Source organism: Alternaria postmessia, assembly GCF_024291825.1.
Source record: "Alternaria postmessia strain BMP 2775 chromosome Unknown scaffold_34, whole genome shotgun sequence".
Lineage (NCBI taxonomy): Eukaryota > Fungi > Ascomycota > Dothideomycetes > Pleosporales > Pleosporaceae > Alternaria > Alternaria postmessia.
In genome coordinates, this window is record NW_026260107.1 from 183,379 (window position 1) to 199,260 (window position 15,882).

Here is a 15,882-nt window from a genome sequence, read left to right on the forward strand (position 1 = left end):
TCTTGACAAAAACGGAGGAAGTGCTTGCGCTTATATCCTCGACCCCAGCCGGCTCTGATCCTGCACCTTGCCTGCTAGTCTCACGTGTGGCTTGGCCAGCGCACCTTAGCGATTGTATCTCCTGATCAACGCGTGAGCTCTTCCGTGCAACAACCCACCTGCGGACTACCATCATGGCTCTCAATTGGGACGCATTCCTCAATACTGAGGGTTTCAACCTACCGAACGACCAATGGTCCGATCTTTTACCACCTACGTCTGCCCCTCCCAACTCCCAAATGCCTAAATCCACCACCACCGACACGTCAGGCTCTTCACCTGAAGACGTCACCAATTTTGACTCTCTTCTCGGAGGAACATCAGGCGATCCTTACTTTGACGACTCCCTGTTCTTATCCAACGATTACTTTCTCGGCGACCTTGACGTCCTCAAGCCCTTGGGCAACAACGTCGGTGGCGGCAGATCAACCACCGAGTCGTCACCCGAGCCTACAGCAGGCACTGGTAACAACTCGCAATCTCAGACACCGGCATCGCTGGTGGACCAACTGAGCCAACAATTACCCCACATGTCGCCCGCTCAGAGGCAAGCACTTCAACGTGCTAACACCTTTCCTAACCCGGGCTACGAATCTTTGTTTCCCAACAATCTGGAATCCGGTTTCGTTGAAGACCTCACCTTCCCAGACGGCCCGAAAGGATCTTCAACCGCCACCAAGCCGGGGCTTGAGAGAACTCAAACAACAGTAACAGCAAACACTACCACAAAGCGGACCAAGAATAAGCCGGACATACTCTCGGCTTGCTGGACATCGCCACTATGCCCTAATCATGACCAGATCGATGGCACACCACCTAATCCGTCGACGTGCGGCGGTGGGTGTGCTCCTTTCTTGTTCGCCGACCAAGATGCTCTTCCAAGCATTAGCAACCTGCTCTCAGACCCGCAGGAAGTCACCATTGAGGACGGTGTAGTAGAAATTCAGCGACGGCCCAAGAAACGATCTGAAAGCGACGCGTCAGCAAACGGCTTCTCAACACGTCACTCTAGAAACGATGAATCTACCACATCGCCGACAGACGATCGGCAACGGATGAAGAGCGAGACCACAGAAGACAATTCTACAAAAGCGTCGCCTCAAGATGCCGACGATGAAAAGCCGAAATCACGCCGACGACTGCCGCACAACCAGGTCGAGCGAAAATACCGGGAATCACTAAACACGCAACTAGATTCTCTCAAGCGTGTCGTGCCCTCCCTTCAACAAAACAACCGGGCATGCGACGGCGCCGACATTGAGGACCTTCCCACACCCTCGAAGCCTAGCAAAGCAGTCATTCTTGCATCTGCGACTGCCTACATCAAGCAAATGGAGAAGGACAAGAAGAGAGTGGAAGAAGAGAATCAGCTGCTCCGAACCAGGGTCAAGGCCCTCCAAGCACTTGTCAAGTGCGACGACTGTAGCCTGATGCAGTACGTCATGGATCTCAAGATCAAGCAGGCGAGTTGAACAACATCGTGGTCTCTTTGCTTCTCTATCCTTGGTAGATAAGATGCTGGCATCTACACAGCATCCACTCGGCGTTTGGTTGGGTCACGGATGAAAACGCAAAACGCTCCATGTCAACGGTTACAGCTTCTTCAATCGATAAGATGGTTGCTTGTTCATTTCACGGCCGACTTGTACTGGATACATACAGCATATCGCTGTTATATAATGATGGTGTTTGGGACTAGGACGGTATGCGCTTAGGCAAGTGCGCTCCATGGCGTTTGTGTGATGTGCTCGCTCTTTTGCGATATTGTAGAGTCTCTACCGTAATTGAATGAACGGTCTTTACACTGCTGTTACAACGTCACGCAATACGCAATGTGCAACTGGAGAATAGCGAACGGCCAGATCTGCTTTATGAACTCATCGCATTATTACTATTTCCTAACCAGATACCGTTCTCGATCTTCCAAACGAGCCATACAAGAAGGAGGCGAGATTCCTATTATATACCCTTTACCCCAAACGCCAGAAAATCGCAAAAGGCCACCGGTCTTCATCATCGTTGTTGTCCTGCTCTCAATCTGCGCTCACCTCCTCGACCTTCACTTCAACACCTTTCGCTTTTGCATCCTCGAAATTGGGTGCTACATATCCGTCTTCTTCTACAAATAAAACGGCTAGTCAGCCTTTCGTTCGTCTTCTTCATAAGAGGTAACAGAGGGTTGAAGTGGAAGACTTACGCATCCGACATTGTATGTAGCCGATTGGGTAGATTGGTCCGTCCCATCGATCCCAGCCTTCTTCGTAAGATGTTATAGCGGCTTTCTCAAGCTCGAAGGCGAGTTCTGCTGCGGTGGGTGTAGGTAGCGTTGTAGCGGACATTTTGGTTGAAAGTATATTCGTGGTTGTAAACGTTGATATTTGCAAGTATCCGATGTAAGTAGGTATCGTTGTTGCTGGTTTATCTTGTGTTTGGAGATATGATCTTGTCCTCTCCAGAACGCGGATTAAGTAGTCCTTCTTAGAAGTCGCGACTCATGATGTTGGGAACGAACATCCAGCACGTGGTGGTGAGACTTCTCACTTAGGCAATGTCAACACGGGGTTCAGCAGCACACGCGACGTCGTATTCGCCTCGGTGAGCATTCTAGACATTCAGTATCACACTATCCCGCGAAATCAACCCGCGCGTTTTCTCCGCATGGAGGATTTGGTCAAGGGAGTTTCCAGATGCAGGGTTCGGGACGTTGCGGGGGGTGCGTCTCGTATGGTGGCGAGACCGGCTGCTTCCGCCCGGGCGCGCGCCGTCACGCCACTTGTCTCCCCACCCGCAGGCTAACGCTGAGGGTGTCCTACTACGAGAGCAGATATCTGCCGATCAGAAGTGCTTGTGCATGGGCTTTCCGGTACTGGATTGCCTGTGTATCACACGATATTGCTAAGCTGCATCAGGTCATATGCGTCTCTTAGTAGGAGGATGGCGTACGTTAAATGGTAGTGATGGTTCGCGAGGCTGTAGATACACATCACAAGCATTCTACTGCATCTACACTGCACTATTAGCTACCAGCGAGCAACATCTTCGGTCACTTCATTGATACCCGAACTACCAAGATTTACCTCACCACTACGATCACAATCGGAAGCAGAGGACAAAGATCGACCTACATCCCACAACACATGTCACTCTACCCAAACATTCTCGACATCTCGGCCTTCAATACCATGCTTGCGCAACACCAACACCAGCAGACCCAAACGTCTCATTTACCTCCTTCCCCCAACAAACCCACGCACACGCCACAACCAGGTCACCAAATAACACCGTACCACGTCTCCGAAGCAGTCCTAGACTTCTTCTCGCACATGTTCGCACCCGCGTCATACCAGTCGTGTACATGCTCGACGCCGTGTTGGACCCCAGCATCTCCTAGCACCGACGCCTACGTTGTAGCCTCGGGGCACGACAAGAAGCTTAAGATTGTGGTTGACGACGACATCGTGGTGCTGGAGGACGAAGATGATGGAGGACCGTTATGTAGGGAGGCTACCATTGCGAGCTGGAAGGCCGGAGGAAAGAAGGAAAGGAGAAACAGTAGTAGGAGAAGGAGCCTGCAATGGTTGGCGAGTGTGATTGGGAGGGAAGCATAGAAGGAAGTGTGAGAACGCTCAGGAACGAAGATAAGGAATAGAGACGGGAGTGAGAAAGTAGTCAAGTCGAGGAAATGTAGATATAATGGCAGGACTTGATCCATACTATGGATACACAATCGACATCCTCTCGACCACTACAAGTGTGATTGTGTACACTATCTTGAGAAGAACCTCCGGGTGCTCCTTAAAGTAGCAACCAGTCTAAATGGTGTTTCCGTGTTGAAGACCGAAATTACTGTCCAATCAATGCTACCTAGCTGTCCACAGGCCGTGCACGATGGAAAATCTCGGCACTCTCCAACAGTTGCCCATGTACAAACTAGTTTCTCCTGCATAGCGCATTGCGCACACACGAAAAGATGATTACAACAGAAGACAGTCTTGAAATACAAAGGCAGAAATTGATCCACACTATAAACGACTAGCACTAGTCTCCTAGTAAGACACCATGGTTCGAAGGAACTCCTGAGACATGTTCGATCGCTTTGATGTCCTTCGTCTCCTACTCCCTCATGGATAAAGAGTGGCTAGTCAAGTTACCCGGTCAATCTTTTGCAGCCCATAGCCTCAACCCACACGGTCCAGTATGCAAAACATCAGACCACGACCCATTGCACACTTGGTATGTATGCGAAGTGGACCAGTCGCCCGACCGCCTTTCTTGTTTCATTTCTCTGTGTGCCGATATCCAGAGACGCTGGGACGCACCAGCAAGGAGCTCAGAGGTATTCGAAGAACGTGGGAGGTACAAGTGAGAATTTAAGACTGTGCCTGGAGATATTCGATGAGAATGTGGGGAAAAGATTAATGATGAAGCCTGGAAGTATGTGATAAGAAGCTTCATTTGTAAGCAACCAACATGTATGAGCCATCGGGTTGTTGCCATTTTTGCAGAAGATCGCTCTTTGCCTTTGCATGTCGAGTCCCGAAAATATACCAGCGAGCATGGTACGCCATTCCCTTGAGGCGACGGATATGCATTCACTGAAGTGAGAGGCAAATGTAGCAGGTACGCTACGTAGTCATATTGGCAAACCCGGATCGCTACGCCCTTGTTCAGTTGCGCAGATACGTTGCACAGTAAGACCATGTGATAAGTATGGCAGCGCTGACGCATTATCCAAATGCGGCTTCGAAAGCCGTCCAAGGAATGTTGCATGTCGAGCAAGAAGAAAAGAAAGAAAGATCGCCAACCCCAACGCTCGTCACCGTCTTTACCGCCCGAAGTTCTGCCCGTCTTAGCGTCTTGGCAGCAAAAAGGGTAGTCACTGCTCAGTGATGATTGGCTAACTTCACTATTTCCGCCTCCCCCACCCATTACTTTAGATGGAAAGGTCGCGTTGAATTATTGACATTACCAACGCGTCTAAAAGCTCAAAAGACGACAACAACGACGATTCGCAACTTTGCGAAGCCGGAGAGAAAAGGAAAGAGAAAGGAACGGCAAGCAATATGAACACAGTCGAGCGCGGTGCCATGGGGGAAGAAAAGGATATAAGACTAGGAGATGGGGAGCATAGACATGCTACAGATGTGGAAAAAGCTGGCAACGATGGTGGTGACATGATGGGAGGAACACCGTCCACGAAACCCGACCTACCTCCTCTAAAAGGTCTATCATTCCTCGACCGCTTTCTGGTAGTATGGATCATTCTCGCCATGGCCATTGGCATCGCCTTGGGAAACACCGTCGATTCCGTGGGTCCCGCGTTACAAAGAGGAGAATTCGTCGGCGTCAGTATACCAATCGGTACGTCTTAACATCCTACAAGTCCGCAATCCATCCTTGGACACGATCGCAGATCAAATGCTAACAACATTGTGTGCACAGCAATCGGCCTTCTAGTCATGATGTACCCTATTCTCTGCAAAGTCCGCTACGAAACTCTGCACCTTCTCCTCAAGAAACGCGAACTCTGGATCCAGATTGCAGTCTCGTTTGTGCTCAACTGGATCATCGCACCTCTCTTCATGGTAGCACTCGCTTGGGCTTTCCTGCCCGACCGGCAAGACCTCCGCGAAGGACTCATCTTCGTGGGCATTGCACGTTGCATTGCCATGGTCCTCATCTGGACTGATCTGGCGGGCGGCGACGGCGATTACTGCGCCGTCTTGGTGGCATTCAACAGCATAGTGCAGATTGTCCTGTTTGCACCGTTTGCCGTGTTTTATATCCAGGTTGTCAGTCATGGGGATAAGACGGATATAAGTTATGAAAAGGTCGCGCAGAGCGTGGGTGTGTTCTTGGGCATCCCGTTGGGTGCTGCGGTACTCACGAGATTGGTATTGCGGTCCCTGTTGGGAGAGGAACGGTACCAGCGCCGCTTTATCCGCTATATCGCACCGCTTTCACTCATCGGGCTGTTGTATACAATCATTGTTCTTTTTGCTAGCCAGGGCGCGCATGTAGTTCGGCAGATTACGGATGTGCTAAGGGTTTGCGCGCCGTTGTTGGTTTACTTCATCGTCATCTTTACGAGTACAGTTTGGTTTTGCTGGAAGATGGGATTTAGCTACAAAGTCAGTTGCACGCAGAGCTTCACAGCTGCGAGCAATAACTTCGAGCTGGCTATTGCGGTAGTGGTTGCTGTGTACGGGGCGGGTAGTGGGCAGGCGCTGGCGAGTACAGTGGGTCCATTGATTGAGGTCCCTGTACTGGTGCTTCTTGTATATGTTCTCAAGTGGATACGGAAGAGATGGCAATGGGTCTAGAGTCTAGACCTTGGTAGCAGTGTATGATGATCGGAATAAGACATCCACCACCATGTAAGCTAGCCGTTGAATCGGACCTAGGACTCAGTCGTGAGTGAGGTACATTTGGAATGTTCCTTGAACGCTTGTGCTGGTGTGCCTTAGTGACATGTTTGTCGGGACGGTTCAGCAATGGAACGCTCTGTCGAGGTTCCATCGTTTGTAACAATCAATGTCTAGCAACCAGTCATGTACGAGCGGAGAACGTACCGAAGTTCTTTTCTATACACTAAGCATATACACCAGCATCATTAGTCAACCACAACCAGTGTTAGACCAACGTGGGCCAGGGTATAAAATGCAACTCCACAGAGTGAGATGGGTTTGACGTTCGGCTCCGAACACCGGTTCTTGATTTGGATAAGATTGTGGTCTTTTGATCGGGCGGTGAGGAAAACGTCAATCTCAAATCGAGTCGGGTAGATATCAACCGGTGGCTTATACAGCAGGATAACGCGTCGATTGTGCATGATTGTACCCACAATCTGAATCATAGGGGATATAATTTTGCAACGCAATCGTGGCTGACGCGTGGGTTGTAGTCTGTACGTCAGTGTCCAGCAAGGAGATGCCGCTGGTGGCCGAAACGACTTTGACATTGGATCTTAGGGGTAACGGATATACGCACTACGTCGGGGATCGCCCTGGGGTGCGCACTCCCAATGGCCTTTGTGAGTTGTACCATCATCGTACATGCTGGGACGGGCCATGACACGGTGAGGGCCGCCTAAGATGCTGCAAAGGTTTGCGAATCGAGACTTTGCGGCATACGCCATGTGCGAACACAAGATAACGCGGCCGGTCGACAAATACTGTCGTGTATGACAATCGAATGGGCATGCACGGCATGTATGCTGACTCGTCATTCCGCACGCAGAATTGTCGCGCGTGTGTCGAGAGTGACATGTAGGCAGCTGCAATTTGCCATGTGCAGGAAGTTCTCTCGAAAAGAGATAGCGGCGGTAGAGTATGGAGAAAGGCATGTCGTGCATGGATAACGGGCGCCAAAATTTCGGTCTTTATTGAGCCGCGTGGTGAGGCCCTATCGTGATGAATTTCGCTAACCGCCGTGTCCCCAGTCAACACACAGCGACCTCGGATAACCTACACCTACTCCAGGCGAGAAAGAAAAGGCAAGCGGCGCCGAGAGTCATTCCGCCTGCTGGAAGAAAACGGGACATGACGTAAAGAAGGACCGTAATTCGGCGCGCACGCTGACTCTGCGTTGGCAAAAGTTTCCGATTAGAGATATCCTGCAGACGGATTATGCTTCTCGGGCTGTGTATGTTTCGATGATGTCGATTGTGCAGGTGCAATATGTCTGGAACACTTTGACGCGCCTGAAACACCTTTCTGAGGTGTCGGGCAGGCCCAGGCCATGATGCTCTGTCGTCTCAGAAGCCTGGAATGTAGCCCCACGCGCGCTTCATTCTGCAGCCGCGGGCGAATGCCGTCGCGCGATGTGCTGTATCCCAGGCTGGACCCATGCGTATAACGGCAGTCCCTACCGGCATCGACCTTGTTGCAGGCTGTCGAAAGAGGGGAATGTCTCGCTAGAAGGCCGTTCGGCGTACGGCGTCGTGTTTCGAGAATGTTGAGTGGGTTGATGGTGGAGGGAACAATGGTGTTCATGCGGCATCGACCGGCCGGCGGCTCGCCAGTCACTTTCCTTCCCAGCCCTATGGAGAGTCCCAGTAGACCGGTTCAGCCATGTTAGCGACGACCGTGTTTCACTCTGCCTTGCTATGCTCATCCCCGCACTCTTGTCGCCCTCGCCATCATCTGAGCCTGTTTCTTCCCTCTCCAACCCTGCAGCCGCCCCTTGCGAGGTTGCATCGTGGATGTTTTATGCTGGTGTTGTGCTGATAACTGAAACTGCCCCTCTGTGCCTGCAGGCCTGTCGCTCGCTACCAGGTCACCGCCGTCTGGATCGTGGAGCTGACATAAGACCCTGGCGGCATCTTCCTGGCAGGCAGCTGGCGACGTTGTCATCTCCACTTGCCATGTTCTCGCTCGCGTCTCAGTCCCTTGGGCATGTTGTAACATTGGAACCATTGTTTGGTTATGATGATGGGAAAAAAAGTCTGCTCGCTATTGACAGCGTGCATTAGGTGCACGATGATCGCCTTCTAGCTACACTCAGTAAACAGTTCGCGGGTCTGGTGTATAGTCTCCCGTGCGGCGCAGTTCTCTAGACGGCAACTAGGAGCGAATTAAGCTGTGTGATCCTAGGCGGTGAACCATGCTTCTGGGAACGCTTTCGACAGCATGCATCACGTATCGACAAAGTTACCTGCCGTGTCGGCGACTGCATGCGAATCCAATCGATTTACCTGCTACTGACTTGGCAAAAGCTAATATCACAAAGAAGTCACAAAAAGACATGTAGGCATTTATTGCTTGTTATCGTCGTCGCGAGGAGAGCCTCTCGCAGACAGATGGGTGGGGTTTGGCCCCTTGCGTAACCCTTCTTGTACCAAACGACGAGTCGGCAGCGGAACGGCGCGCGGCGCTGCAACAAGACTTGTGTCGAAGTGCGTCGAAGTGCAATCGAGATGGTCAAGTTATTAAGTGTGGGTGGGCTGCAAAAACCTGGGAGCAGAATCTGGGAGCAAGTATCGGGACTATGTTTCCGGTCCCAGAGAGCGTTTTGTGCCATGCTCGCAACGTGCTCTTGCAACGCTGCAGACGGGCAAACGCACATGCAGACATGCAGGATGACGGTTCGCTGGGACAAAGCAATTGTTCGGTACTCGTCTCGCGTAAGCACGATGGTGATTAAGCAGCTGCTGGGGAGCGCGGAGATTATCCAGGCTGAAAGCTATCGTTGGGTGGTATCACTTGGGTAGTCATTTCGGTCTTGGAGGCGAAAGCGTCGCTTGGGCCGATTGTACGTGTAGGCTGATGGTGTCCTGAAGCGGCAGACGACGAGCACAGAAACGGCAGGGCGTGTCAGGGTGGGTGTGAATGACGGCGATATGCAGGCGTCTCATTCGCCCAGGTGGAGCATGGTACGGGATTCCGCGCAGGACGCTTACCACTCTATTGGGCGTAGAGGCCAAGACGAAGGGCTGCGATGCGTGCATCAGCTATGGGAGGGCAGAAGATGCATGGGAGGGCAGAGGATGCATTAGGTTCCAGAGAACAGGGCGCATGATAATTTGTCTGAGCGGTGTGTGTGCTCAAGGCTACTCAAGGCTAAGAGAGTTGAGGGTATACGGTGCCTACGAGTGGGCCGGTGACGGACAGGGAGAGGGCATGGATGGGCAGGGAGAGGGACGCTTGGAAGGGACAGGGAGATGGAAAGCAGCCAGTGAGTGCACGGATCCCCTTCCGACAGAGTGTTACCGCCATAATGGTAACCGGAAAGAGTCTTGTCTAGGTTGGGTCAAACTCCGAGCGTGAGTGGCATGGACAGGCCACCTAATTAATAGTAGCTCTGTTAATGGCCTGCGCTGCCGACGGGTCCCAGACGTGCAAAAGATGGGTGGAGCCGCCGGACTGCCTCTTGCATTGATGCCGGCACGCCTGCTTGTGGTCGCAGCCCCAGCCAGCGTCAGCCCTCGTAGTCGCGCTTGACGGAAGCACTGCAGGGGTCTTTGTCGCTTTTAAATACCTCCCGCATCGCTCTCTGATGACTGAGATCGGCCTGCTGGAGTAGCATCATACCTGCCGGAGACGTCGCCTAGCCACGCCTAACCACGCCTACAACCCTACCACGACCAAGACACCCGTCCCATGATCAGCGCAGCATACGACACGACTACCGCATTCGCTCGACGACGACGACAACAAAGTCACCCGCCACTGGACTTGCTCCCGTCGTGAGGCAGCTTTGAGTGATTTGAACAAGACGGCTGCCCTCGCTCCAATGGTCACGATGGCGTCGAATGGGTGAGTGCTGAGTGCACCGCTGCCCCCCCGCTCCGTGCGACATGCAACTCTGCTCCGGCCAGACAAACTGACCAAGCGCGCCAGATTGCCCGTGCCCGCTCAGAACAGCAACTATATGGAAAACGGCCGCTGGTATCATGGCTATCGGAGAGGCCTCTACATGTACCCGTGCGACGAGGCTGAAAAGGACCGCATGGACATTTACCACCAATTCTTCGCCGTAGCACGGAGAGGCCAGCTGCACCAGGCGCCCGTGCCGACGCAGCCAAACGTGCAGCCCCGCATCCTCGATGTAGGCTGCGGGACGGGCATCTGGGCGATTGACATGGCCGAGTGAGTTGCTTGCAATCTGTTATATATAAACAAGCTGATGTGTCCAGCAAATACCTAAACGCCGAGGTGCTGGGATTGGACCTCGTCAATATACAGCCTGAGAAGTATGCCGCCCGCCCGTGTCGCTTGTCGGCCTGACACTGATTGCAGCCCCCGCAGAATCCCCCCGAACCTGCGATTCCGTGTACCACGCGACTACGAGAGCCCATGGACGCTGGGCGAGGACTCCTGGGACCTGATCCACCTGCGCATGGCCTGCGGGAGTGTGACGAGCTGGCCGGAGCTGTATCAGAAGATCTTCTCGTGCGTCTTGCACTATGCCCCTCGCAGCCGCTCAGCCGCTAACTACTTGCTCCAGCCACCTCAAGCCCGGCACCGGCTGGATAGAGCACATTGAAATCGACATGGAGCCGCGCTGCGACGACCACACCCTGCCCCCCGACAGCATGCTCACCAAGTGGTACGGCTGGCTAGCTGACGCCACGCACCGAGTTTCGCGCCCAATCGCCTACGAACACCGCACCCGCCAGCTGCTGCAACAAGCCGGCTTCATCGACATCCAAGAGACGGTCATCCGCGTCCCCTACAACACATGGCCCAATGACCCGCACCAAAAGGACATTGGGAGGTGGTACAACCTGGGCCTGACTGAGGGCCTCGAGGCGCTAACCATTGCACCCCTCACCAGGGTCTACCAGTGGGACCTCAACGCACATGTCAGGCCAGTGCTCGAGAGCGTTCGCAGGGAAATCTGCAACCGCAAAATCCATGCGTACAACAACATGTAGGTTTCCAATATATCCTTGTGCCAACAAGGGCCCAGCACTAACCCTTGACAGCCACATCTGGACTGCCCGCCGTCCCCAGCAGTAGTATCTCGCACCACCCTTGTAGAACACTGTTAAACATCCCCCTCCCGCCAGACACCCACCTAGCCCGGACTGGCCATCTTCCGACGCTTTATCGCGCTTCATCGAGTAACCAACGCGACGGCCTCGTTCGTTACACCTGGACTCGATATATGCTTCCAGCATGTTGTGCATTCCGCGACACCATTTTTAGCCTCACTGGGTCAGCACTGAGCAGAACAAGGGAGTCTGCCTGTCACGCCACATGTTTCGCGTTTCTCCGCGTCTTCGCGTCTCTCCGCGCTTTCGCGTCGTCTTCGCGTCGTTTTGCTATTCACCTAATGGCGCATCTTGCGGTAGGGAAAATCCGGTCTTCTTCGGCGACTACCCCAGTCTGGCGTTACGGCATGTTAAGAATATGATACCTTGATACCTTGATACCTCGGTTTCCTTGCGACAAAACGATTTCTTCACCATCTGTCTTGTCACCAAAGCACGGTGGTCTGAGCGCGTCAGCATGGTTGTGCACGTCGCATTCGGCATCAATGCAGTCACGTTCGGCATCAGTGCATGTCACATTCGGCATCAGTGCAGAGCACACAATGCGGGTGATGGTGGATTGCATGCGGCCTTTTGGCTCTTTTCTCACGAGCGTCTTGTTGTTTTTAGCGGAGCAGCGATCAGGACCCTTGGAGTCCCCTTTTGGAGATAGCACGAGCAGTATATAATAGCTGGAATATACCCCCACTTGCTCGTAAACTTTATCGCGACTCGTCGGTAACAAACTCTCGGAACTATCTACCCTCTTGGAAACGACATGACGGAACATGACGTTGCACAGGTGGCAATGCAATCTATCAACAAAAACTGGCTGTAACGTGCATGGTGATGGTAACATTGGCGGCTGTGCTATATACGCTCATGCCACGCGTCGCCGTTCCGGCACAGTGGGCTCTTGTCCAGGATCACATGACGAAGATCTGTAACGGTGCAGACCCAGACGGCGCTTCTAGCAAGCAGGAGGGTGGGCGCGTAATGTTTCAGTGTTGCATCGCTGCCTTGTTCGCTGGCCCAGGGTGCCGGACCGATCCATCCTGTAGCAATTATAGCAAGCGAGCTGCGGCAATGGCATGGCAGCAGCATGGATGACATTCCGCCAGCGGGACATGCACGATATAGTATTGCATATAGTAGAGACTGCAGCACAAGCACGATGCGCAATCCACCTTTGCACATATTGCAGAAAAATAAAACCCCTTCTGACTCGTACGACGTACAGAAAAGAGGAGCAAGTTTGTCGAGGTGCAGATATGCGGGGAGGAGGGACTGGGGGCGAGAAGGAGAGAGGTGTCTTGCTGGTTCCGGTGCTTTGGGCCGGCCGAGGCTTCTCCCGTATCCCGCGTACCTTCCTTCCGCACGCGCACCCCCAACGAAAGAAGGAACGTCGGACAGACAGGAAGCAGGACTGGAGTCGTCGCTCGTACAGGCTACATGGTGCATTGTTCACGGAACGTCTCATTCCGCCCTTGTTAGTTCCTTCGTTCGCACTTCTTAATGTATTATTCCGCACTGTTGCATTCGCCCTCGACTACTATTACCGACGACGCATCGCAATTTTCATGGGCACCAAATAACGCGTCACGCTCGCGCACGCTCGCACGACTTGCTAACGACATATAGGGTACGGATGGGGCGCCATGTCACCACTTTGATAACCACGGTCCTTTCTCGGTGCATCTCTCAGCCTATAATCCGCACACCTTTGCCAGCGATCGCCGCACCTGTTCTGACATGTCCGGCAACGCCTTGACAGCTCGTGGCCGCCGGTCGACATCGGCAGGCCATCCCCACGGACTGAAGCTGCTTTCCTGACCGCCAATTCGTCCAATTCCCATGGCCAGATCCAATACCGCTTGCTCCGAGAACCATCCATCTCATCCCCGCAACCGAGACACCGAGCGCCGCACGTGGTGAGAACGCCTTTGCAGTCCGCCTCTTTCTCCCATCCACCTTTCTGCATCGTCCATCTCCTTGTCCCTTTCGCGCGACGCGACCGCCATTATGCACCTGCTACCACAATCCGTACCATAATCCGACCATTATACACCGCCAATGTGACTGGCGAGCCACACCAAACTCTATTCGCCCTCGTAGGTCCCAGCCGAGCCCATGATGCATCACTCCCACCCACCCGCTGCCTTCGTTACCGATAGCGAGGTTCGGCCGCCGCAGCATCTTACATGAGAGCGAGCCCGTCTGCGCCACTATTTCCGCCTGTCACTACGCCGTCTCGTTTTTTACCACTCTCTCGGAAAATCTTCGCCCGCTGCCAACCAACAAGTCGCCGACTGACTCTTGCTCGATACTCCACGCGCTCCGGTGCTAGCAAAAATCATGGATGGTGGAAATGTCAAGGTTTGCCATGTTGCTGATCTCCATGTCATGATCGAGTCAAACTTTTCGCCTGGATTCACGACATGTTTTGGACTCGCGCACTAGCCGCCCATCTGCCGGCCCAAGTCTGTAGGCGGCAGGGTAGTCGGCAACACCGTTTGTCTGGTCCTTCGACGTGTTGGTGGCGTGGATGTGACCAACCGTTCGGATTCCTTTCCCAGCAAACAAACGATGGATTACTCAAATTGGACATCAGCTCTTACTCGGGGAAGCGAGGCGACAAGCAAGGGCGCACCTTTGGCATCGAATCAGTTGCCGGCTGTTGCCTGGATGGCTGAAGAAGGTACATCTGATTCGGTGGGCTTTGATTCGATGCAATTTGACCTTCGGTTCGCGTACCGGACGCCTCGCAGGAACCGTAAGGTTTCCCGCACTAGTTCCTACTACCACACTACGCTTTTCCCTGAAGTCTAAAAGCACACCGTACTCGTCGTTCTGGAACAATTTCCTCAACGGGAGAGAAACCGCGGCCAGGCCACGCCGTTCCGACTTGGCACCGCTGTCATGACGTCCTCTCGTAAGTCTACCATTTCCACCTCACCCCGAGGCCTTCAACACACAACTCCCTCCAAAATGATGAGCAACGCTGGGGCCATAAGAGTTCCTCTCTACTTCTTCCGTCATCTCGATGGGAAGCGGATCGCAGGAACAGTGCTTTCAAACACCAGCAAAATATTCTACACCAAGAATCTTCTCAACTTTCCTGAACCATCGCTGTTATTACAACGACACTCTCACATATACACTTTACCTCCACTTATGATCGGAAAGGGTCCAATGCTAATGATTGGATCAGGGGACAGAACTCCGGATCTAGTAGCATTAAGTCGCTGCTAGTCAGAAGCCCGGAAAGCTTGGTAAGGAGGTTAGTGCGGTGGAGTGTGAGAGGGGTCTTGCTAAGATCTAGTGGCTTAGTACAATACGGGCAAGACTGGAGGTTGGAGATCGCTATCGTGAAGAGGGTCCTCTGGATCGTCAAAGTGGAGTCCATTCGCGCAGGGCAAGACGAGATGACGCGATCACGGTAGTTATGCACGGAAAACGACGCGACTCGTACGAACGAACAAACGACCGAACAGCTAGGTAAGATACGCGTTACGCGCTACCCGAGGTCGGTCTTTTCGGAGCAATGGGTATACATCGGTAAGTACGGTACGTATACAGATGATCTCCATTCCCTCGTATCTCCGGCCGAAATTCCCAGGCCGTGTTCGCATCGCATCGTGCGATGCCACAATGTCGCAATCTCCCATGACACGCGTAGCCATCTCTCCAAGGTAACTAGCTTGCTCCGCGGAGGAATTTGGAGTAACTTCCGTGGTAAATTGGAGTAAGTTAAATGCCGATGCGTGGCGCTCACCGGTAGGTTTCAAATCGTTGTGTAACATGGCAGTCACGTTTTTTTCTTTTCTCCTTTCGCACGCCAAACGACCTTTGTGAGTCCGCTTCTTCCACTATGTGGAGTAGCGCCGGCATTCCTGGGACGCCCGTCTCCACGCCTATAAAGCCCGTCATCTCAAAGCCTGTTTGAACTAGGAAGCTCGTAAAGCGCAACACCTGCCTACCGTATATATGTAACTTCCCATACCTACATACCCCGCCTGCTCCCGAACGTGATGGCTACGCGAGTAGCAAATCGGTACAAATTAGCCGCGCTTTCCTGCCATGCTGCATGTGCATCTGACATGGACGAAGGAGCAGAAGCGTTTGGCGAGGGCTTTTTCGTTTTCCGCATGAGACCTTCTAGCTGTCGATCTTCGCTCCCGTTAGTGCTTAGGTCTAAACTAGGTGAGAAGTTAGTTCGCTGCTTAGTACTCCGACGTGGGTAAGTTTGGGGGCTAATAGGAAATGAGGTTGATTACCGAAGGCTTTCCTTTGTTTTTTCTGGTGGCGCTTTCTTGTCTGCCTCGTTTAGATTAATGTGAGGTATACACTGTGTGGGTATGCCCAGG

The 15,882-nt window shown here is 52.9% G+C and overlaps 3 protein-coding genes across 3 annotated transcripts; all 3 read left to right on the forward strand.

Annotated features, from left to right (window-relative positions):
* Positions 1 to 173: 173 nt before the first annotated feature.
* Positions 174 to 1,511, forward strand: J4E82_006079 (uncharacterized protein; the record flags this gene model as incomplete). The annotated part of the gene is made up of 1 exon (XM_051732339.1): positions 174 to 1,511. The coding sequence occupies one exon, from the start codon at positions 174 to 176 to the stop codon at positions 1,509 to 1,511; it is 1,338 nt and encodes a 445-aa protein (XP_051587914.1).
* A 3,615-nt stretch (positions 1,512 to 5,126) lies between these two features.
* J4E82_006080 (uncharacterized protein) lies at positions 5,127 to 6,362 on the forward strand (the record flags this gene model as incomplete). The annotated part of the gene is made up of 2 exons (XM_051732340.1): positions 5,127 to 5,400; positions 5,482 to 6,362. 2 exons carry the CDS (start codon positions 5,127 to 5,129, stop codon positions 6,360 to 6,362), a joined length of 1,155 nt encoding a protein of 384 aa, XP_051587915.1.
* A 3,919-nt stretch (positions 6,363 to 10,281) lies between these two features.
* On the forward strand, positions 10,282 to 11,501 carry LAE1 (Secondary metabolism regulator lae1; the record flags this gene model as incomplete). The annotated part of the gene is made up of 6 exons (XM_051732341.1): positions 10,282 to 10,286; positions 10,380 to 10,628; positions 10,676 to 10,732; positions 10,788 to 10,931; positions 10,987 to 11,412; positions 11,468 to 11,501. 6 exons carry the CDS (start codon positions 10,282 to 10,284, stop codon positions 11,499 to 11,501), a joined length of 915 nt encoding a protein of 304 aa, XP_051587916.1.
* Between the last annotated feature and the right edge of the window lie 4,381 nt (positions 11,502 to 15,882).